Here is a 25486-nt window from a genome sequence, read left to right on the forward strand (position 1 = left end):
CACATAGTAACCTTTTGACTCGTAAACATAGTGTTCCTTTGGTTGGACTGCTGGTAGCTTGTAGAAATGATTTCCCTAGGGCTATTATGGTAACTCAACTTATACCGGAAACAAAGTTTACACTTAATGTCATGAAGAAGTAGTAACCCTTTCCTACCAAATAAGCATTTTTGTGTGTTCTTGCAGGGCCTAAAACAATGTTTTAATTCCATTTTTCAGAAGATAATTTTACATTGCCCTCTCCATGCTCCTAGAGCACTATCACAGTTTTTTGTAGCCCATTCAAATAGGAGTTACTGAAACACTTTCCTCTCATAGTCACATCGACATGCCACATTTGTCAGTAGGTATTTATTCTTTGGATTAAAACAGATTTTGTGTTGGCAATAATGAACCAAGTTACAGAAGCTGAAGTGTGTTGAGAATGCACTTAAATATCAGAATTGTATTGCCAAAATTTAAAACATTAAAGAAATCATGCATGCTTTGCTATAAGTAGGTATCCTAGCATTGGAAACAGCTGTACTCTGTGGGTATGTAATTAGTACTGCCTAGAGGAAAGAGGATGAATTTTTAGTATGAACTAGCTTTCTAATTATATTTATCTTATTTCAATATACAACATATTAACACAGGAGGAGAGAACTGCTACAGAGCTTGTATATTCTACAGTCTCCTGGCAAACCCCTGAATCTTTTAATTATCTGAATAAACTTTGTCTCCTGAAATAAGTAGATAACTGAGTTTACAATTACATTGTAATCCCCACAATTTGTATGCAAGTAGGAAGAATCAGAGCAATTTCTAGCACCCTCACTTCCACAGTATAGTTCCAGAAGTTTACCAGTGAGACACTAAACATATGTGAGTACACGAAAAAAGCTACCTTGGTAACTAAATACAGAAGAGCAGAAATTCAGAGCTTTAAGCAAGGAGTAGTTTGTGTTGGTATTAACACAGAGGACAGCATGATCATGCTGCCAACATATGGTCTCAGAAACCACAACTCCTTATTAAACAGTCTAATATATTAGTCCCTAGTGAATGGGGATTCCCTGTTTAATTTTCCTCTTCCACTCAGAAAATGGCTACAAATGTTAGTGCCATTCTTTTCCTGCATTCCAAAGGGGCACTGATATTGAGACACTGACATTGATATGAAAAATGTAGCTTTGTTGGCTGACTCTCCTCCCTCGCAGAGCATATGGGGATTATATCCATACAATGTAGCCTAACAGATTTTTCTAATGAGACTTTCTGGATATAGTGAAGCATATTTAACAACCAGTTTAACTGGTTGTCTGTTGAAATGAACTGTCAAGTAGGATTGTATTGGAAGATGTAGATGGTCCTTTTTAAGAGAGAGTCTGAGGTAAGGAAGGAATTCTTGCTGTTTTTGTTGGTGGTAATTTAAGATAAGTACACCTGATCTCTTGGGGAAGTCTCTTTAATGCTATAGTTAGTCAGAGAGTTTCCTTCTGACTTAAAGCCATAACTTCTGGTTGGAGACAAGTTTTTTGTTTGTTTGTTTTGTCTTGTGCTTTAAAAAAAAAAAAAACTTCCCTATAGAGCACACCAGGTATTTTTGCTAACGGAATTCTGGCCTTGTAGTATGTCTGCATTGTTATAAACAATCCAATCAGAAGGGAAAGGTTTTTGAAGAAACCTAGTTTAAAGTTTTGTTACTAAGTGTTAATTGCTTTAATTTTTGTATTTCTCAAGTGTTCATTACTTTTTATTTTGTCTGCTCCAAGTAAGGAGGACACTAGAATAAGCTGCTAAAGAACAGTGGGAACATAAGACTAAATCTGCAGAAAGAGTTCTTAAAATAACTCAGAGAAAATTGACAGGACAGCTGCATCTTTGATCACCCCCAGGTCCTGAAATAAGTGTAGTACTCTAGAACAAATTAGCTAATCTCTCACCAGCCATCTTCACAGAACAAAAATACAATGTATGCCTCCTTGTCCACTAAAAGAATTTGCAGTCTTCATTTCTAACAATTAATAGGTTATGCAACCCATCTTTTTACACTACCGTAAGGCATGATAATTTCTAACTGTGTAGGGGCTGGATCTCTTGTGAAAGAACAGGTATGTATGTGTGTGTACTGTTTAGAATAAGTTACTGTGATATTTTGGGGGTCTGCTTTCTTTGTTCCTAGTGAGTTAGAGTAAAGATGCATACCACTCTTCAACTAGGCAGATTGCAGAACAAGCTCTAAAAGAGAAAATAACACTTCAATATTCTATTACATTTATCATTCATTATTTTAAACAAGTGGATTGTTCAACATGTAACACTCTGAATACCTGTGCTGCAGATAATTAAGTGCGTTTAACATGTGCATTTACTTCTTAGGTGTCATTATGGTTGGCAAGGACAGTTCTGTGATGAGTGTGTCCGCTACCCAGGTTGTGCTCATGGGAGCTGTAAAGAACCATGGCAGTGTAATTGTGAAACCAACTGGGGTGGTCTGCTGTGTAACAAAGGTACTTAATGTTAATTTACAGGAAAAAATAATAAAATTGCTTCATTAACTGGTAACTTACTAGTTTTTGCAATGTGCAGTTATCTGAGCACATCTGTCACAAATCTTTTTTGTGGCAGATGACTGCTCAACTGTCATAAGAATAAAACATTTTAAAGCCAGGGGTTCAGAATGATACATTTTACCCTCTTACTGATACAGTTGTCTCTTGTCCATCCTTTCCAATTCCACGGAGAGCAATGGGATGACAGGCTTGCTAGTGATTGATGACTTGAAGTCAAAATGGATTAAGGGGGAGGAGGACATAATGTTATTCAAGCCAGGAAGGCGTTGTATGTCTGCCTGAAGTCTCTTGACTGTGAACTAAAACAGTAACTTTGGGATTTATGTTACACCTGTCAACTGGCATTTTCTTTTCTTCTGTGTCCAGATTTAAACTACTGTGGAAATCACCATCCATGCTTGAATGGCGGAACCTGTATGAACACCGAACCAGATGAATATCACTGTGCTTGCCCAGATGGTTATTCTGGAAAGAATTGTGAAATTGGTACAGATGACCATTGCATGCATGTATTTGAATGTGAAGCTATGTTAAGCAGTTGTAGAGGGGAATGAAAGCTGTGTGCTCTTGGTGGTGCTCTCAGCAGCCTGCTGGTTTCCCTGCAGTGATGCATCTCCCCCATCTAAGCCACATATGGAGAGAGGACAGAATTATTTCTTTCAAGGGGAGTCCTCAAAAGAGGTCACTTCCAAAATCCCGGGTGTTTTCCTTTCTGGGAAGCAGGAAGAGGATTTCTCCACTCACCTGCAAATTCAGGTCTTTGGAGGGAGGGGTACAGATGAAGCTGGGTAGCAACAACCTGCTATCTTCCTCCTTAAAGACCTAATCCAAAAACTACTGAGGACAATGGAAAGTTGTCTGCTGGCTGCAGTGGAGATTGAATCAGGCCCAGTGTGTCTCCTTTCTTACCTTTTTGGGGTTTTTTTGTTTTCTTTGTTTTATTCTTATGCAGCTTCCCCTTCCTCCCTCCCAATATTAAACTGTACCATATTTTGGGAAGGGGGTGCAGGTGCACCTTTTTCAGCTGTACTCTCTCCTGTCTTCCTCCTGTGCACACATGCACATATACACCTGGATCATCTTAAGGATGCTACAGGCGTTTGTGAAAGTCACTTCTAGCCCCTGACCCCTGTAGTAAAGTAGAAGTCTACCTGGGCAGGTATTCTGTGATCAAAGAAAAGGGAGGAGGGCACTTAGTAATATCTTAAAAAAATATTGTTTTAGAAAGTCAAAAATTAGCCACTTATTCTCCTGACCCTCACTTTGAAGAAAAGAAACTGCATTTCCCACAAAGGTATATCACAATTTGGATCCCATTCAGCAGGGTTAAACTATGTTTGAAAACTCTGCTCACGGCCTGCTATGGAGTATTCCCAAGAACGGTTGATTCTAAAATGTTAGTTACAAAACTATGTTCATGGGAGCATAGAAGAGCTTTTCAAGCATAATTCTATTGCAGTCTCCTCCCCTGTAGCCTCCCTGATGTCAGTCTCGCAGCTCTGAGTCTATCCGATTCCACTCTGAAAATTATTTCCTCTCCCACAGTTCTATAGCTATGCTATATTTTCCTTTATTCTCTCTTCCCTGGTGTTTTGACTGTTGATGTTCAAGACTGTACTGTACTATGGTTGTGGGGGGAGGGATAGCTCAGTGGTTTGAGCATTGGCCTGCTAAACCCAGGGCTGTGAGCTCAATCTTTGAGGGGGCCACTTAGGGATCTGGGGCACAATCAGTACTTGGTCCTGCTAGTGAAGGCAGGGGGCTGGACTCAATGACCTTTCAAGGTCCCTTCCAGTTCTAGGAGATAGGTATATCTCCAATTATTATTATTTTATTATTTATAGATTATCCTTGAATCTTCTGTACACATCTCATTTCTTGTTCTCACCATTGCCCCTTGCACTCTTGTCCCTGCCCATTTTAATTGATGGGCTATCACTCTGCTCACTGAACTCTTCAGACCACTCTGTAGACCTCTTCTTCTTTTTCTTGCCAAACATCCTAAACCCCTTCAAAAATCTCACTTCAGCTGTTGTTCCACTGCTAACCTCCAGTGTTCACCACTGGAGCTCCCCATTGCTACTCCAGCATCTAATCTCAATTGGATGGTAACTTCTTAATGTGACTCTTCCAGATGATCAAAATCTGCTGTTCTTCATGAATCATCACTGTTGGCAGGGGGAATAGTGTCCCTACTCTTTCCCCAGAGCACTTTTCCTCCTTTCTTCTCTCTCCCACTTACCTATTGATCTTGATACATAGACTGTAAATTTATCAAAACATACCCCTGGTTTAATTTATTCTCCTACAGAGCTATGTGGTCTAGTGGTGCTATGGAAATAGTCAATCTTGACCTATGGTTGTAGCTAGCTGAGCTTCTTGCACCAATGTGAGTAACATGGACAACAATATAGTACTTTCTTCACTTTGGTAAAGTGTGGTGGAGGAACTTTCTAGTTCTCTTGGCAAAAAGGGAGATGGGGGCTCAAAATGCACGTGTGGCTCCTAATTCCGTGGCTTTTTAGCTATAATTACGATAGACTAAGGGCTAGAAAGGTTTATTGCACTATTGTAGTGTTAAATCACTTCTATTTCCCCATGACTGTCTGCTGCCCAGGGCAAATTTTACATTAAATATGTGAACAGGGTTACCTCCTTGTGGGTTAAGGTCAAAAAAGGGAAACATTCCCTGGTAAATCTAAATCGGGGTAGGCAACTTACGGCACATGTGCCGAAGGTGACACGCAAGCTGATATTCAGTGGCACTCACACTGCCTGCGTCCTGGCCACCGGTCTGGGGGGCTCTGCATTTTAATTTAATTTTAAAAGAAGCATCTTAAACATTTTAAAAACCTTATTTACTTTACATACAACAATAGTTTAATTATATATTATAGACTTAGAGACCTTCTAAAACATTAAAATGTATGACTGGCACACAAAACCTTAAGTTAGAGTGAATAAATGAAGACTCAGCACATCACTTCTGAAAGGTTGCCAACCCCTGACCTAAATGATCCAGAGTCTAACTTGATTTTAAAACAACTCTTTCTCTGGTTGTGAAAAACCTTCCAAAAATAATCCAGTGCATTGCTGTCCTGAGTTTGCAGACCGCTCTACTTTATAGGTTCCAAGGCCAGAAGAGAGCACTGTGATCGTTTAGTCTGACCTCCTGTATATTACCAGCCATCGGACTCCCCAAAATAATTCCCAAGGAACAGCAGCAGAGTGAAATTACTCTGTCAATGAGACCTTTCTCACTTGAACTGTTGCTGTTTATCCAGTCAAGAAAGGCACTGGAGCAGTTCAGAAGTGAAAGGTCAAAAAGCAGAGGCTGTGGAGGGAGTGGCAGGGAGAAATAAGTTGGAGATATCTCCAAGTGTCAGGTGGTTCTGAGGCGTTAGTTGGTCTCCCATTTGCTTCCTAGCAGTTATAGGAGGTGAGAGGCTGATATGAAAGATGGTGCCCCTGAGCAGGGTCCAGGTTCAGTCCCCTGATAGGAATCTAGTACCCTTCCCATCACAGCAGGTAATGATGGGAGAGCCTGAGCTTCCCATCTGTGCAGGCATCCTCCCTTTTTATGTTGCCTCTGGCTGGTGGGTGAGTTCTGACTAGAAGGTGTCCAATAAAAATAATCTTAGACCCTGGTTGAGATGGTACTGTGTAATCATTCTGCTTAGGAAGACTTTCTTTTCTCTTTAGCTGAGCATGCTTGTGTATCAAACCCTTGTGCTAATGGTGGAAGCTGCCATGAAATTTCATCGGGCTTCAAATGCCTTTGTCCATCAGGGTGGAGCGGACCAACATGTGCTGTTGGTAGGTACAATTCAGCTGAATTTAGCATATTGGGCTTGAAGGATTGTTATAAGCTTGGATAAATAAGCCTGCTCCGTGGTAAAGTGGGTAACATGCTGTACCAATTGATTTTTGTTCAGTAATTGTGATTTCCAAACTGTTTTATCATGTATTTCTATGGTATTGTTCTTGAGTTACTTAGAAAAACAGGAAGGCATTGAAAGAAGCCGCTATTTTTGCAGTATAAGACTAAAAGTTAACCAGAGCCTAACTAAGGACATGTTTGCATTACAAACATACATCAGACTTGCATACAAACTTCATGGGTGTGAAAGATCTGCACGGCTGATCAACATCGTTATACCGTTCTAACCCCCCAGGGTAGACAGCGCTATTCAACAGGAGAGTTTCTCCTGTCAACATAGCTAGGACCTCTTGCAGAGGTGGCTTAACTATGCTGACAGGCAAAGCTCCTAGCAGCATAGTAACATCTTCACAAAAGTGATACAGCGACACTGCTGCAGCGCTGTGTGTAGACAAGCCCTAAGTCTAACTACCCGCTTTACGTAACACAGCGTGTGTATGTTATGCTCCAAGTTTCTTTGCACCTAAATAAATCAATCTTCCCTCATTGCAATAAATGTTACAGAAGTGTTTCTCTTCAAGCTGCTTAACTTACAATTTATATGTAAATATTTTGTACTCCATTCTATATGGGTTGCTGATTAGTGATGTTTTAACTCCATAACAACACAGGAGAACCACTTAAACTAACTTAAGAGCAGAGTATGTTTTGTTGCTGACTTCATATTAGCGATCTGAAAGCCTTTTTAGTTGGAATATGTGGAATTTAATAACCAATTCATAGTGGGTAGAGTGTACTAGTTCATCTGCCTTAGGCAATGTTTGGTTTGGTTTGTTTTAACTGAAGGCAACCTATGAAGGAATTCCTAAACCTTTTAATCTGTGCTAGTCGATTTAGTGAATCTTTGTACTTTACGAAGGCAGATCTTCCTAAAATTTTTGGGACTCATAAATTTATAAACAATGGTGTACACAGCACTGTACAGTGGGAGAACTGTGTTTAAATGGCAGGCTTCAGTCCCCAAAGAGATTTTAGTTTTATTGGGATATAGTGGGAAAATACAGAACAGTATACTAGCAAAACCAAAAAAAATCGCTGAATGTCACAATATTGAGGTATCATAGATCACAAATAGAAAGTCCTCAAACTTTTTTCACGTTGAGGTTAAATAAGAACAAAGGTTGGGATTTTTCTAGGCAGTGCAGAGGATTTATCCACACTGTTCACTAAGATGTGTGACTAAATCCCCTACTCCCTTTTGAAAAAAACTCAATTCATACTTTCCAAAACTGTTTTATATCAGCTACCTTTGCATTTTACAGATATTGATGAATGTGAATCTAACCCTTGTGCTCGTGGAGGGACCTGTGTTGATCGTGTTAATGGCTTTGAGTGTATATGTCCACAACAGTGGATTGGAGCAACCTGCCAGCTTGGTAAGTAATTGCTTTTTATGGCTCTTGAAGACAATTTCACACTTTGCGTTTACTTTTTTTTTTAAGGGTTTTTTGTATTCAGCTCTTATGTCAGGATAGATATTTCAGTGAACTTGTAAGATGTGGGTCATTTACTCTTGATGTCTTGGTTCCTGCTTAATAGTTTTGGTAGCAAAACTGGACATGAAAAGCAAACACTATACCTATAAGCATCTAAAGCCCAGACCTACATACAACTGTAACAGATATTAAAAGATGTTTACTTTTCTGTTTCAAAATGCAATAGTGGTGATGGTAGCTCCTTCTTAATGGTGGCAATGGCTGATTTATAATTAGCTTGACAGTAATTTACTCAGGGAAAAGCCTTCTCTCACTTCCATAACTAACAGTATCTGTGAGATTTGTCTAAGGGGAAGATGTTTCTTTTACTTGCATGTAAATGAATTTTCATTGAAAAGCTACAATATAGAGACAATTTTCGTGGCATACATAAGTAAAATTCTACTGTTCCTTGTAATTGGTGCTTGGATTGCATGGAGGCTTTGCTTGGTGCAAAGGGGATCTGTTTCTGGGTTTGTTCTTTATTCTCTTCTTTCTTTTATCTTGTTTCACAGATGCTAATGAGTGTGAGGGGAAACCCTGTCTTAATGCTTACTCTTGCAAAAATCTCATTGGTGGATATTACTGTGACTGCATTCCAGGATGGAAAGGAGTAAATTGTCATATCAGTTAGTATTTCTTCTTTTAGTGTGTGCATATATATATATATCGACCCCAGGATAACTTGCTCTTTAAAAAAGAACTATCCCACCTAATGGTAGCATAGTTCTAAGTGACTGGAGGGAAAAGAACTCTTACGCTGTTTCAAAATGTCTCTGTAGCTTTCCTAACTTTTGGCAAAGTAAACAGAGTGCATATTGAAGCCTATAGAAATGCTTTATTTATTGGATATAAAGCATTTATTGAATATAAAACGTTTGATTTCCGCTGTGGAATTGGAATAAAATTTTAAACATACAAACACACCATATATTGAATAATACAGTTTAAAATACAATCTTTCCGTTCTACCGTAGAAGAATATTCTATCAAATAATGAGCGTAATTGATATGATACGTTAGCTTGTATTCTGATTTAAACATGAATGAGTTTTAAGGCAGTCAAAAATCAAACCTGTTTACCCCTAAGCATCCTGTCAAAATTCTTCCCTCAAAATAATTAGTACTGACTCTTTAAAATTATATTCTGGACCCTTAGACTTCAAAGGGTCCAACTTCTGCTTTAAATTCTTAATGGCTTTGTATATTTTTTCAATAGATATTAATGACTGTCATGGACAATGTGAACATGGAGGGACTTGTAAGGTAATCCTTTTGTAAAATATATTAATCATATTAACTTTTGTAAGGGAAAAGGTGCTAATCTTTAAAATCTTAAATCAGAATTCATATTCATTAGCACTTGTATGCAATATGTGTATCTACAGATCAGTTCAATAAGAAGTGGGAGGAGAGACAAACTGCTTGTGTACTGCTTAATTCATGAGTTTGATTTATATCTTTTAATGGAGCCAAAATCTGACTGATGCTGTTTGTAAATACATTATTCAAGATCAGTCTTGAAAATCTGAGGTACACCGTACTTTACAGTAAACATTTCCTTCCAATCTTGCCCTTTCCTCCCCCTCTATGTAGGATGAAGTGAATGGTTACCATTGCTTATGCCCTCATGGTTATCTAGGAAAAAACTGTGAGATAGAAATAAATGAATGTACAAGCAATCCATGTCAAAATGGAGGACGCTGTGAGGACCTGGTCAATGGATTCCGTTGTCTATGTCAGCAGGGCTTTGCGGGAGCTTTCTGTGAGGTGAGAGCGATTGTTGAAATTGCTGTAATAGCTTTGGACTGAGTTCTGGAAAGAAAGGTATCTCGGGTTTAAATTAGAGCAGCCCAAGGCCAGAGCATTACAGATTAATGCAGCTGTTACTTGATACTCTGTGTGAATAAGCAAATTTTGTTGTACAGTGAGTGGTATAGTGGTTGTAACATTTAAAGTTACAGCCTAATGCGTGTAATTGTAAAGCATTGTAAGCACATGTATTGGTGAATCTTTCTAAGTGTTTTAAGATTCATTATTTCTTTAACAAGTCTAACAATTTTGCTCTGAATTTCTTTTTGAAGACCTCTGCTCTTTTGATATACTAAAACATGTATTTAGGCCTAGTCTTGCAGACACTTAAGCCTGTTCTTAAACGTACTTGTGAGTAGTCCTTTTGACTTCACTGGGACTATGTGCTTCAAGATAAGCATGTGGGTAGGTGTTTGTTTCATAGAATTATAGAAATGTAGAGCTGGAAGTCATCAAGTCCAGCCCCCTGCGCTGAGGCAGGACCCAAGTAAACCTTGATCATCCCTGATAGGTGTTTGTCCAGCATGTTTTTAAAAAGCACCAATCATGGGGGTTCCACAACATTCCTTGGAGGCCTATTCCAGAGCTTCCCTATCCTTATAGCTAGAAAGTTTTTCTACTACCTAACCTACATCTCCCCTGCTGTAGATTTAAGTCCCTTACTTACTACTTGTCTTACCTTCAGTGGACGTGGCGAATAATTGATCACCATCCTCTTTATAACAGCCCTTAACATATTTGAAGACTGTTTTCCGGTCCCCACCTCAGTCTTCTTTTCTCAAGACTAAACATGCCCACTTTTTAAATAAAAACTTTCCTCATCGGTCAGGTTTTCTAAGCCGTTTATCATTTTCGTTGCTCTCCTCTGGACTCTGATTTGTCCACATTTTTCCTAAGGTGTGGCACCCAGAATTGAACACAGTACTCCAGCTGAGGCCTCACCAGTCCTGAGTAGAGTGCAGAATCTGGATATTAAATCTGATATCTCACCAGAAGTGTGTGGAGATGTTGCTTGCAGCAGGGTTTAGAACTTCCATACAAAAGCATGAGTAAGAATTAAATCCACTCATGATGCTGAAGATTTTGTTTTTGTGGGGAGGGCACTCAACCCTTTCTAATCAAAACCTATAATTCTTCCCCTTAACATCCAGTATCTAGTTGTTGTTGTTTTTTTATTTTCAGAGTCGTGTGAATTTCTGAGCAGTCACACAAGCATTGATACAACTGTAGAACAGCAACATCCACCAGTGAGGATAGATTAGAATTTAGGGATTTCTTCAATTTAATAAGATTGCAAAAGTAATTCCTCTGCTTGAAATACAGCTACTTTACAGTACCAATACCCTGTCTTTGCTTTAAAATTTAAAAAATGAGTTGCCAGTAACAGCCGTGGACCAGTTCTTAAGCTGATCCATTAACTCGCAGCTCAGACGCTATTTCTACATGGTCTGATTATTTGAATGCTCTTCCTTTTGCATGGTTTCTAGTACAATGTATACGTTTATCAAACCCAATGAATAATAGAGGGAGTTGGCTGACTGCCATGAGTGTTGCAGGAAATCGCTGCTGCTGATTCCAGATGCTAAAGTAGCAGCTACTGAACTTGAATTGAGAAAGGGAAATTTACTCTAATGGAAGGAAACAAATGGAAACTTCTGATAGAACAAGATCTGAGAATATCTTTCTCAGAATCTAAATGCTTTTTGTAGTCTGCATGAAATGCTCTCTAAAAGAATAGAGCAAAATAGCTTGCTGAAAACTCTCTAATTTCAGTTGCACATACTGCATTGAACTAAAACACGTCTATGATATTTGAGCCTTTAAGTTTTACTTTTATTATTATTTTCTTTTGGCTACGGACAGTTTTTTCAGACTGTCTATAAAGTTGTCAGAATTACATGCAAATAATGAAAACTCTGCAGTGAAGCTAATAAAATCTCCTCCTTTTCTCCCCCCCCCCCCCCAGGAGAACACTAAAACAGGACAGTACTTAAAGCTTTTCCTAAAGTAAAACAGGCCCTTGAGAATAGCAGTTGGTAGGAAAGGTACCATGGTATAGGGTACTTTTTCTTTCAATGACATGTAAGGGCTGTTTTAAGCAAATGTAGCAGACATATGAAGACTATATATTAAGATGAGTCACTTCCTTAAAAGTATGTGTCTGTGTAAAGGTTTACATGCTGTGAGTTTTTTGTCTGTTTGGCATTTTCATCCTAATGATAGTAACAGACAGGATTTAAGAGATCTTTTAAACCACCTTTCTTAAATATGCACATTCATGGTTATAGTATTGCGTATTAGAGAGCATACACAGAGAATTAGTAAAGGGTAGTGATCACATGACATTTCTTGAGTTTAAATTTTGTATTTTAGTTGTGCATAATTTCTTACCTTTTCAGCTTGCTGACAAAACTAAACTATTACAAACAAGTCCTTGCTGAATCTTCAAAATGATCCTTTATAGTAGTAACAGAACTGCTTTGCAGTGAACTTGACTAAAGTAACTTGCAACCTGTATCAAACTATAGAATGGCATGCAATACAGACCATTTATAAACGTTGTGTTTAATATTAATTTCCTGATTAAAATAATTTCATCTGTGTCAATGGCAACACTGATAATGCTGCTTACTGTGCTGGGAAATAGTTCCTGATAGCTGATTCTCTTTATTACAGATGGATATTGATTTCTGTGAACCTAACCCTTGCCAGAATGGGGCTAAATGCTATGATCTAGGAGGAGATTATTACTGTGCCTGCTCTGATGACTATGATGGAAAGAATTGTTCTCACCTCAAGGACCACTGCAAGAACAGTTCTTGCAAAGGTATGTGCTGTCCCCCAGGAATTCATTACTGGGGCAGTCATGTAGAACACAATGGGAGAAAAATGGAGAGGATTATAGGGTGGCAGGGAGTAGTGTCTCTTACCGAAGTGCTGTAGTTATCCTGTGTATGCAGTGTAGCTGTAGCGGTGTCAGTCCCAGGTTATTAGAGAGAACAAGGTTGGTGAGATAATATCTTATTGGGCCAGCTGCTGTTGGTGAGAGAGACAAGCTTTCAAGCCACATAGAGCTGTAGAAGAGCTGTGTGTGACTCAAAAGCTTGTCTGTCACTAGCAGAAGTCAGACCATGTCAAGTACATGATGGCTGGGGGAATGGGAAATATGCTTGTAATCTTGTCTATTACTTAATATTATAATCTTAGAATGTGCATAAAATGTCTTCCAATAAGATATGAACAATGTGTTCACTACTCTAAGGTTAAAAAAGCCACAGTTCTTGGTTGGCACAATCTTTTCTATATATAGCTAATGGTGTTAAGAGTAACTGATTTACCTTTTTATTCTTAGTAATAGACAGCTGTACAATAGAAGTATTCACAAATGCTACGCAGGAAGGTATCCGTTTCATTTCATCTAACGTTTGCGGGCCTCATGGACGGTGCATTAGTCAGCCAGGAGGGAATTTTACTTGTGCCTGTGAGAGGGGTTTTACTGGAACGTACTGCCATGAAAGTAAGTGGAAGTCTGTCCTGTCTATCTTTTTAAAGAGCTTGAAGGCTTAGATTTTTTTTCAATAATTAAAGGAACATTGCTTTGAAATTTTCTTTAAAAAATGGACAGCTAATGTTATACAGAGTGCTTCACTTCTAGGTCACTTGTTCAAACCCACATCATATTGGTGATGACTGATACTATTTATGATACTATTTTAGTTTTCTCTGTAAAACCAGTTGTGGTTTTAATCCAGATTTTAGGGAATGGGTGTCTTCATTACAAATGGCACCCTCATGGGCAATCCCTCCACAGGAAGCTATGGATTCATTAGACGTAGAGTTTGAACTTTCTTGGAGCAGGTTTTGAGGCATATTGGTGAGGCAGTGTAAGAGAGCCTGCTGTGCACTGTTAGCATTTTTGGTACAGTGACTTAAAGTATTTGCCAGATGGAAGGAAATTCCCAGTATCAACAGTGAGAATATGATTAGAACCACTTAATAGTGTGTGTGTGTGTGTGTGTGTGTGTGCGCGCACGCCCATTGTATGTAGACGAATGGAGCACATAAATTCCAGAGCTGTCAATCTGGCACACACTCTGTTGGACGTAGCTCTTTAAAATGTTTAACATAAACCTGAAATTGTCTTCTGCATTTAATGCACTGATTAACATAGTCCCAATTATAACCCTGTGTTGACTTTCTCTTTAGATATCAATGACTGTCTTGGAAAACCTTGCAAGAATGGTGGGACTTGCATTGATGAAGTAGATTCATTTAGGTGTTTCTGCCTAAGTGGCTGGGAAGGAGAATTGTGTGACACAAGTGGGTACAACTAAAAATTTCCAGCTTTGATAATGTATCTTTTGAGGCATTTAGTTTGCAGTTAATAATGTTGGAATTGGTCAGAGAAACTCATTCTATAGAACCATGGCATTTCCTATTCCACTTGCCAAATGACTGTTTTTAGGAGGCTTTAAGAATGCAGCTTCTAAGGGGATCAGTTATTTAAATGTGAATGTAACCTGATTTTGCAATAGTGTGCTTTTGATAAAAGCTTTCAGTAATTATCACTCTTCATCCTGTTAACTAATGCTTTCTAAATAGTTAGAGGAAACCATATGCTGGTCCTTAGAACATTCTTGCAACACAGTTGTCACCATACCAAAAGCAATCTGATAGTCCAGGTGTAGTAAAAACCAAACAAACCTGTGATATGAATCAGTCTTTTATGATGGAAATCTAGATTAATGCCCAGACTTGGGCCACAACTCAATCTTAAGTGCTAGAGGTTGGAAGAATGGAATGCTCAAACAGTCAATCCTCCTACTGATACCTCCAGAAGTACTATTAGAGTACAAACCAAAATATGCCAGCCAGAGGCTGTCTAGGCTAGTTATTTGTAATTGATGTACTGGAGTATCCTGGGTAACTGCCCCAGAGCACAGGTTTTTTTTGTTGGTTTTTTTTTTCCAAGGTCTTCTGCTTCAGAGGTATGCCATCCATCCCACTAATGAGAACCCACTGAGTCATCTAATACTGTAGATTAAATATATAGCAAAAATTGAACTAGCATATTTTTAAAAAGCATCACCATAACAATTTGATGTAATTTGCGTTTGGAAGGAAAGAATTAACTTAATATAACCTAGATTTTAGAATGTACTATCAATTGTTACCAAGTTATATCCTATCTGGATCTTTTTCCATGAGGGAAAAACTTTCCCTCTTGAATGATTTAGGGCCTATGTTCCTACCACCTTGGACTGATGAACGCAAAGAGGATAATATTTGATCAGTACTTGGATGGATTACTGCAAAGGAGAAAGGAGTTGGTATTTTAGTAGATCTCTCTTCCCTCTGAATTAGAAAAGCATTTCTAAACCTTGCATTTAGGGGCTTGCTAGGGTATAGGGTTTCACATCTCATCTTTCAGATGAGATGTGAAACAAGGGCCTTTAACTCTTTGGTCCTTTTGCAAGAGATGTTAATGTGGTGTCTTGGCTAAATTCCATCTTAGATCATTGTTCTGCCTACAAAAATTTGTCCCCGTTCAACAGAAAAAAGCATTCTTCTCTTCCTGTTCAAAAACTCCCACTGATGGTGTCAGTTGATGATGAGTTTATCTCATCCAAAAAGTTTATCGGAGGGGCCAAGTGTTTAACAAATACTGAACACCACTTAGAGGTGGTCCCGCTAGGTCTGGGTCGAGGCCCATTGGTAGGGCAGTATGGGCCTGATCCAGAGCCCCATGAAGTCTGTTGGAATCTTCCCACTGATTCCAGTGGGCTTCGGCTCAAGCCCCGTGTAAGGAAGCTTGCCCTATCGCAGTACCTGTTCTATGGGTAGCAAAAGCTCGGTATCCAGATTGGTCAGTATAGTACCTTTCCCAACAATTGTTTAAATTTTCCTTTAAGAATATTTCAGATTCAAAACATCTAAGGCTTCTTGAATTCATGGTTTTCAGTCTTTAAACTCTTGATTCTCATGTCATCTTTTTGCTGCTGTTTGTGCCAAGGTCTGAAGCTTTCTTTGCAATTCTGACCAGTTCTTGTCTCTGTCTGGAGACATTTTATCTCTTTACAAAAGACAATATACGGTACCTAACTTTTAGAAAAAGAAACTCGTCTGTCCCAGTCTACCGCATTTTGTTGAGCATTTTGAATTTTTTTAATAGATTTTAACGACTGTTCCCCTAATCCGTGTCACAATGGAGGCCGATGTATTGACTTGGTGAATGACTTCTATTGTGAATGTAAAAATGGTTGGAAAGGCAAAACTTGCCATTCACGTAAGTGTTTACGTTGTTCATATTCATCTTTTGTGCACATACAGTACTTGTATTCTTTTTCCCATTGAGGGTGGAGGGGAAACTACCAGTTTTCTGAAATGGATTTGAGACAGCACCTGTGGAGGAATCAAAGTCCATATTCATAATCTCCTTCCCAGTCCAAAAGTGAATTCGCCCCCCCCTTTTTTTTTAAATAAAACTCTTGTGCAGCATTTTAGGTCTGTTGAATTAACAGTGGAAGAAAAAGACAACTGACATTTGCTTGATTTCTTTACAATACCAGAGCAAATGGAACTGTGCACTTTCTTCATGGTATTACTTTGAAATATAAAGTTTGTTCTAAAAACTATAAATCAAACTACATCCAAACGTACTCTGCAATGTCTGTCACAGAAAATGTTTAATATCTTGGTTAACTTCCATTTACTCTTGATGTGCTGCTTAGTTCTTGTTTTGTTGTGGCTCCTAGGTGAATATCAGTGTGATGCCAATACTTGTAGCAATGGAGGAACATGTTATGATGATGGAGACACTTTTAGATGTTCATGTCCTCCAGAATGGAAAGGGAGCACTTGCAACATTGGTAAGCTTTTAACTTTACTCACTCTGTGGTACAGTCCAAAATGGGCTGAGACAGAGATGATTCTTGATAGCTCTCAAATGTTTGGTAATTGGGAGGGGCTAGTTCAAATCCAACCCAGTGGCCAGTGACCATCTGTTTTTTTTTTAATGCCTTTCATTTCATGTAGATTCTGAACAGGAATTTTGTCATTTCTACCTAGTATTCAGTAGAACGTCCATATAATAAAATATATGCATTACAATTAGCACCAAGACTCCTACCTACTAAGACTTCCAGGAAAAGATGGAATAGGCATGGAGAAGCATGGGGGGGATAGCTCAGTGGTTTGAGCATTGGCCTGCTAAACCCAGGGTTGTGAGTTCAATCCTTGAGGGGGCCATTTGGGGATTGGTCCTGCTTTGAGCAGGGGGGGTGGACTAGATGATGTCTTGAGGTCCCTTCCAATCCTAATATTCTATATTCTAAGTTCATTGGGAGCAATGTGGGAAAGCTTGCATTGCTGTGTTGGGTGGAGCTGGTTTTATTTTTTTGTTTGTTTGGGGGGGGTACCTATGATGTGAACAAATGGAAGACATCACTTCCATTTGTTCACATCTTCCACTAGAAATGTGAGATGAAAAATTAGATGAAGACAGCACAGTTTTAGTCATTCCACTGGGCTCTGGTTCCATTTCATATATATCGTACTCATGTTTAACTAGGTTATAGAATTTTAAATCATAGCTTGGCATTCATAGTTACCACATTGTGTCCTTAGATGTTGACACAGGAAGAGTATGAGGCCAAGAAACTAGCAAGACTTTTGGATTGGACACTTGTATGGATAACAAGAATATCCAGAGTTAGTCATAACAAAAATTTGAAAGATATATTAAACCTCATGCTTACGGCAATCTCTGACTAATAGGGATCAGACCTAAGACAGGGGATATAATATTCTATATCTATATTCCTAAACCTTCCCTTGTATCGTCTGGTACTGGTCACTGACCAGATGGACCTTGACTCTGATCCAGTATGGCAGTTCCCCATTTCATAGGTTCAGAGTTTGAAATCCTAGATTTTGATACTGTTCTACATAATTGTTTTGTTTGTTTAAATCAAAGCTAAAAACAGCAGCTGTATTCCTAACCCTTGCATGAATGGGGGAACATGTGTTGGCAGTGGCGATTCTTTTTCTTGCATCTGTAAAGAAGGATGGGAAGGACGTACATGCACACAGAGTAAGACTTCCCTTTTTTTCCCACTAAGATACTAGGGGTGTCTGGTACAAAGCTGTTAACTAAACCAAAGCAGGTTTTTGATGTTCAGGTGCCAACATATATGAATCATTCAGGCTGGAGGGGACAAAGCTTGTCTAATGAACTGTGAGAGCTTGTTTGTTTTGCACCTAATTTTTGCCAGCGTAAACGTTTAATTTCCTATGGAGAAATGATCTTTGAAAGTTTATTTCCAAAACTTTACAAAGATTTGTTTTCTCTGTGGATATTTGTCTCTAAAACTAGTAGCAGGAGGAAAAGCAGACTGAACTATATATCCTGTTTAGAATGCTAAAATGGTTGGCTTTTATTTTCCTTTAGTATAATATTTCACTATTTTAGTGACATACCAACAGGATGATTTGTTTAGGTGGGGCAAAGCATGCATTTCTGCTGCTTCAAGACATAACATGAAGAAAACATTGCATCTGAACTACATTTTCACCTTATTTCAACTCTGAAATTATGCCTTCATTAGATTGTTCAAAGTTGAATATACTGGTGATATTAACCCTAAAAACTCTGAATTTGCTTATAATTGCAAGGTTTTGTAAAATATACTTTTTTTAAAAAAAAGTCTTTATTGTAACTGGCTAAATTGCAAACATGCATATGAAAGGTCAAAGGAGTAGAGCTCCTTTAAGAAACTAGAGGCTGGTTTAATTAGCAATAGCCAATACCCTTGTAATTGTCAATATAGTCTTGCTGTCTGTTCCTGAGTTTAGCTGCTATCCCACAGCACTTTAATCTCTGAAGTTGTGATCTGTCCAACTGAGACGAGTTCAAAGGTCACTGAATTAAATGGCCAGATACAATCTTTTGCATTTGTCACTTACATTGTATATAAAAGCTAATATTAAACCATTTTACTGTCATCTTATGGAGTTTCACCTGAAAACAACCCTTTTTGTAGTTCATGCCATATTACATTTCCTTTATTGTAGATGAAAATAAATTTTCTTTTGGCTTACTATGCTTTTTCCTTTAGGTTTTTAGTTTTATTATAGATTTAGTTTTACAGATTATAATTGGTATGCTACATATTTTAAAATTCATACAATTCATTTACTCTTCTATTATAGATACCAATGATTGCAACCCCCATCCATGGTAAGCACTAAAAAAACCTTCTGTTTATTTTTATTTTCATAGCACTTGAACATACTGTTATGTGTTACTCTTAAATATATTCATACTTCAGTGAATCAGAATTGCACTCTAAACATAATTAGACCAGGGCTTATAAAGAAAACATTCTAAACATTCTTGCTGAAACTTTTAACAAAATGCTTTTTTTTTGTGCTCCTTTTTGTTTTTTACTTTCTGCCAACAATAGAGCAATGTAGAGTTCACTGGTGAAAATATTTATAAGAATTTATTTCCAAATCTTGTGTTAGTATTCATGCCAGAAGTACTTTTGAAAGCTCATCCAGTCAAAGAATAGAAGCATTAAATAGCATTTTATGTAGTGAATCTCAACTAAGATCAACATTAAAATATTTACTATCAAGTTTGAATGAAAAATACTCCCTGAAAGAAGAATGTAGCCATCACAAATTTTAGTCCACCCATATTATTCATTGAAAATTATTTGCTTAGCTCTTACTATAATATATACAAGAAATTATATCCCATTTAATATCAAATATTGGTTCTGAATCTTCTAAAATGTCTTAGTGAAATTTGAGAAGTAGCAGGATATTCATACACACATTTTCTTGATACTGAAAATACAGATTCCTTTGTCCATTGTCTAACACATTTTGCTACTAACAATGCTACTCCCATAATTTTTTGTTTAATGTAAAATCTAAGTTTTTAAAATGCAGCTATCTGGGTTAAGCAAACATCCAGTAAATCTTGCAAGTTTTCACTTTCTGATCCAAACTCTGCATTTTGTACACTTCTAAACAATCTGGGAGAAAAACCTTCAATTTCTATTTTACAGCTTGTGCACAGCCATTGTATTTTTTCCTGAGTTGTGTTCATATCTTTATAAATGTTCCTAATTATACTTTTTTCCCCACAGTTTCTATAATATTGTTTTATCAGATGCGTTATTAAGCAATATAATTTATCTAACAGTATCCCAGATACCCTTTCTCTTAGTGGGAACAGACCATACCTTTAAACAGCAGCAGAAGGTTTAATTAACAAAGGTTTAATTAGAGAGACTAACAAAACAATGCATATGGTTTATTAAATAGACTCATATTATGAATTAGCAAGGATTTTTAATTCCATATTGAACAGTGAGAAAATACCATGAATAGGGACAATAGAAATTTGCATTTGAACAGACTATTATGTGAAAGAACTGGGGTTTTTGCTTATCTTTAGGCTTGTGAACCTACCCTGAGAGGATTCATTGTAATGATAGGTTTATTATTTTTACAGTTACAATGGAGGCATCTGTGTAGATGGTGTGAATTGGTTTCGATGTGAATGTGCTCCCGGGTTTGCTGGTCCTGACTGCAGAATTAGTAAGTACCTGTATGGCTGAAGGACTGAGAGGTCATGCCATCAAGACCCAAAATCTTTGTTATCTTGACCCTTTGACATTTCATGCATTAAGCTTAGGTCAGCTGTACCCCAAATAATGAAGCAGAAGCTAACTGAATTATTCATAGACACTGATCCTCACCTTGTGAATAATGGGCTCTTTTTGTCTGGGACAGAATCCCTTTATTCATTTGATAAATGCAACTAAAATGACTTGGCTTAAATTGTACTCAAAAGATCTGTTGCTGGATTTTATGTAGGTGTTTTGTTTTGTTTGTTTGTTTTTTTTTCCCTGCCGTTAGCTTTGTAGTGAGAGAGAACAGTTTTGCATATTTTTATGCTTAAACCATAACAAATGCCTTCTTTGCGGTAATAACTTAGTGTTTCTTTACTCTGGATTCTTACTGCCGATGTAACGGGTTGGAAATTTCATAGCTAACTGAAACAAAAAGATGAGGGCAGGGTATAGTCACATAAGGAGTAATGCGTGGAACATGTGGCACCACATTTGCAAGCTTATCTTAAGGACTGTTTAGTGCTATCCTTCAATACGGACCATGAGAACTGTAAAAACTAACTGATGCATTTTATGTGGCTTGTAAGGTGGGGAAATGGAAGACCAAAAGAACATGACCCTTACATTGAAACATTAACTTTGTAGTTAATTTAAATAAAAACCCGAAATGGTTAATATTGTGTAACCCACACTGATAGTGTGGCTCTTTGCTCCCCTTCGTGGCAAGACCACACATAGACTGTCTCTATGCCTGTGCACCTGGTCCTTCAACTCAAGCAAGAGTTTCACGCCTTTAGGCCCCGAGTTCCTGGGTTTACTCTCTAGATGACCCAACAGGGGATATCAAGTGGGGAGCCAGGTGTTACCTTGGCAACTATGTCACCCCACTTACAACGATGCCCTTGGTTGGATTATCTGCAGATATTGAACCTGGGACATCTGTACCTAAACGCATGAGCAAGTCTATTAGCTCAGAGGCTGAAGCAGACTCTTGTGGCCTAGTTATGGGTTGAGGGATAAAGCTATCCTCTATTAGCATGGTTACAGCTGTATCTGTTACAGGGTTCCTGATTTGCACTCTTCCTTATTTACTCTGTAGTAAGCTAGAGAATTGACCCATGAATCTTTCTTCAGGGTGACAGTGGTACTGAGTGAATGCTGATCAACATATATATGGTGATTTGATAGACTTAACTAGGATCCTTTTGAAAGGAACAAGGAGTGGTAACATACTCTACTTGCTTGGTTTAGGTACTATTGTATTCTCCTAAAAACCCAGCCAATTGTAGGATTTCGTTAAGAATCTAGCACAGAATGGTAAACCGCTCCCTTGGCCCTCCAGGAGGACATCAGAGACAGTGAGAACTACATGTACTTCCGCTGTCATTTTCCGTTAGCTATGCTGATAACTGGCATGTTGCTGTTCCATGCCATTTTCACTTCCAGTTACAAACTACAACTTAAAAACCACACTCGCTTATATAATGATGGTGAATCTTGGGAAGAAATTTGTTTTAAAAGTTTCAAATATCATTTAAAATGTTTGTTTGGGGAAAGGAGAAATGCTGAGACACCCTACGCGTTTTCCTTTCCAACAGTAGCCAAGTCTACCCTATAGCAACACAGCTGCACCTGACTGCACCTTACTCCATTTTGGCGAGAAACATCAGCTATGTCCTGCCGACATAGCGCCGGTGTGGACAGCACACAACTTCCATCACTTAGGGAGGGAGGGGAGGTTCACACCCCTGAGCGATGTAAGTTAGATTGACTTAACGGATAGTGTAGACCTGCCCTCAGTGTTCATGGTTTTGCAACTTTAAGCATCTGTGTATATTCTGAGATTAAAGGATGTGTTGTATAAATGACAGCTGTTCATTTCCTTAGCATTACAAAAAATACATTTCCCTGTGCATCTAAATATGCATTTGATTCTTAGCCCTTTTTTTTAAAGGGCTGGGTTTTTATGGCCAAGCATATGAGTTTCTTTTCAAAAATTCTTGCTCTGATTGCAGGGGATTCTAAAGATCTTTTTAAAGTAAGATAATAGTTCAGTTTTTTGTTAAACTATTAACTCGATCTGTTTTCCTCTCCTGTTGACATTAACAGAAGTTACATGGGTGTATGGAGAAGAGACTAGACTCATAAATGTTACTTTTCATCATTTGATGGGCCAGATTATATTAACAAAGTCCATTTGTTTTAAACACGGCCAAGCCAATTTACTACTTAGTACTTGAATTCAGATGCCTACATTAATGGACATGCATTTTAATAAGGCTCAACCTGCTGCGACTAAGCAGCTGTTGCATGTAGCACAAAAGTCAAATTATTTCTTGCACAGACCCATAGCAACACATTCCTTACAAGTGAGGATGGCAGATCATGTCCTGTTTGATTGCTTGTAATTAGGCATATAATGAAACATGCTGAATCTTTGCCACTCACTGTTTTACTTGTTGATTTTGTTTAGACATTGATGAATGCCAGTCCTCCCCTTGTGCATATGGTGCCACCTGTATAGATGAAATAAATGGATACAGGTGCACCTGTCCTCCTGGAAGAGCTGGCCCTAGATGCCAAGAAGGTAACTTTTTCCTTTTTCTTTTTTTTTAACAATTAGAAGATTAACTCAGGAAGCAACTGAGTATTTCATTACTAACATCGTTTTTATTTATGCTATTCGCTCTTGTAGATAGATCAAATTAATGTAGGCCTGTATTTAGTTCAGTGCTTTAAAAGACTAACTGTATTTCAATTTTTTTTAAAGTGATTGGTTTTGGAAAATCTTGCTGGCTTAAAGGAATGTCATTTCCTCATGGCAGCAGATGGGATCAAGAATGTAACAACTGCCACTGTTTGGATGGACATATTGACTGCACCAAGGTAATGATTAGACCTATAAATATTCTTCTGAAATACTCTTTTCAGCTGTACTTCTGTACCTGGATTTCTTCATGTGCAATTACTAGTCTTCAGTCCCCTTCCTTCTGTATTCTTTCCCCATGTACATCACCCCTACTATATACTATAATATGTGTATCATATTGGGTAAGGTAATATATGTATCATAGTGGTAAAGATGCATGATAAATTCAGTTTGAGTGCATCATCTGCCCACTAATTCGTCTCCACTTTGCTATATCGAACATTCCAAACTTCTGCGTTGCTTTCAGACTATCACTAGAATACAGTGCTTGTGTTCAGGACTGTATGGTTGGACTTGTGGTACTAACACAGACTGGCTTTTCAGCTGGAGAGTTATGAAAAATAGTACCAATGTTGCTCATTGCTTGTGAGTTATACAGCTAATTTCAGGTGAGCGCCAATAATCTCTGTAATACTACATCACAGTATAGTCTCCTACAAAATTTGTAGGAAAAAATGCCAAGTTTAAAAAAAAAAAAATTCTAACCACTTTGCAGATTGGTCCAGCAGTAAAGCTAGCTGCCGTTATATTCTTTGTCCAGCTATACATGCCTCAAGTGCAAAGAAATTATAACTAAGATTTTCTAGATCATTTTCAGATCTGATATATTTTAAAAACATGATGATTACGAGCTTCTTGGAGGCTCATTATGATGGTCCTAGTGAAGACTAGTGGGTGCAGTGCAAGTGAGGTGATCAAAGATGCGCTATAAGTGGACTTTATCACAGTAAATAAACAGCTTGTTTTTGTGGCTCTTTCATACATAATGGAATAAAATATATGCTTCCTTAATATCCAGAGACACAAGGTAGGTGAGGTAATATCTTTTACCTGAAGAAGAGCTCTGTGTAAGCTTGAAATCATGTCTCTCTCCTTAGTAGAAGTTGTCCAGTGAAAGATATTCCGTCTAACGTCCTGGGACTGACATGGCTATGACAAGACTGCCTACATCCTTGCTATCCAGTCTGGACTTCCAAGGGCACCATATGTGCTCCTAGGAGAAGAATCTGTATAACATTAGGATACGCCATTTACTGGTGTATACAGTTAGAGTGTAGCTGTGCTTGAGGTGTTCTGTACCTCCCAGTAACTGTGTGTGCCTATAGTACACCTTCCTAGGAAGGAGGAATGAAGTGTGTTAGTGAGGTAGCATGGTACTTATTCACCTGAGTGTCTCTTCCCACCCCAAAGTTATCAGGAAGAGGTAACATGACCCACTGCAGTGGTTCTCAACGAGGAGTCTGGGGCTCCTTGGGCGGCCACAGGCAGGTTTCAGCGGGTCTTCCAAAATAAATCAGAGAGCAGGGGCCAACATATGAGACACTCTGAGGCCCCAGGGCAGAAAGCTGAATCCTGAGCCAAAGCTAAGCCTGAACCCTTCTTCCCAGGCTGAAGCTGGAGCCTGAGTAACTTCGCTTCGCAGGGCCCTGGGCAATTGCTCTGCTTGCTAACCCCTAATGCCAGCCCTGGCTTTTAACCTACTGGAAAGCAGTTGTGGCATGGTGGGCCATGGAATTCTTATAGCATCTTGTGGCGGGGGGAGAGGGCTCAGAAGGACAAAGGTTGAGAACCCCTGGCCTAGTGGATAGAACACTCCTCAAGCTTAAAAGGAGGCCTACAAACTATCTGCAGGACTAAGTATTGTCATCCTTCAAATTCCTCCTTAGAGCTCTTTGTAGCCATCACAGAAAAGATGTGACACCACATAAGCTGCTGCTGTGCTGAGCCTACTGCCCATCACACGGACCAAAAGTGTCTCACTGTTTCCGTCCACTTCCCTTTGTATGTTCTGTAGCCATCGGTTAGTTTGTAAGCAGGGACTCTCTCTCTTGTTCTGTGTTTTGTACAGTGCCTAGCACAATCGGGTTCTTGTCCTAGGAGCTATAGTAATACAAATAATCGCAGCTCTGCCACTAGTGTGCTGGGTGACCTTGGGCCTCATTTTCCCAAAAATGTGGATAATGATACTTAGCGTCTTTAAGTGCTTTGTATGAAAAGTCTTGTAAGGCTGTGGTGGTGATCATCATTGTCACACTAGGAAAACATGGCCAAGCTTTTATCATGAGTATAAATCTGAAGCACACTATTTATTAAAGAGAGATACAGTAGTTAAAACTACAGCACATGAC

General features: G+C 38.5%; 1 protein-coding gene across 1 annotated transcript in view; it reads left to right on the top strand.

Moving 5' to 3' along the window:
- The window catches only part of JAG2 (jagged canonical Notch ligand 2), a 91799-nt gene that overhangs the window by 58754 nt on the left and 7559 nt on the right, over window positions 1–25486 (top strand). The window contains 17 exon segments of the mRNA XM_039536874.1: window positions 2362–2492; window positions 2922–3041; window positions 6258–6371; window positions 7758–7871; window positions 8486–8599; window positions 9190–9236; window positions 9567–9740; window positions 12459–12609; window positions 13135–13299; window positions 13989–14102; window positions 15955–16068; window positions 16538–16651; window positions 17758–17874; window positions 18993–19020; window positions 20308–20393; window positions 22902–23015; window positions 23199–23314. Coding sequence (XP_039392808.1) covers window positions 2362–2492; window positions 2922–3041; window positions 6258–6371; window positions 7758–7871; window positions 8486–8599; window positions 9190–9236; window positions 9567–9740; window positions 12459–12609; window positions 13135–13299; window positions 13989–14102; window positions 15955–16068; window positions 16538–16651; window positions 17758–17874; window positions 18993–19020; window positions 20308–20393; window positions 22902–23015; window positions 23199–23314 — 1933 coding nt within the window.

Source organism: Mauremys reevesii, linkage group 4 (genome assembly GCF_016161935.1).
Source record: "Mauremys reevesii isolate NIE-2019 linkage group 4, ASM1616193v1, whole genome shotgun sequence".
NCBI classification, from domain to species: Eukaryota; Metazoa; Chordata; order Testudines; family Geoemydidae; genus Mauremys; species Mauremys reevesii.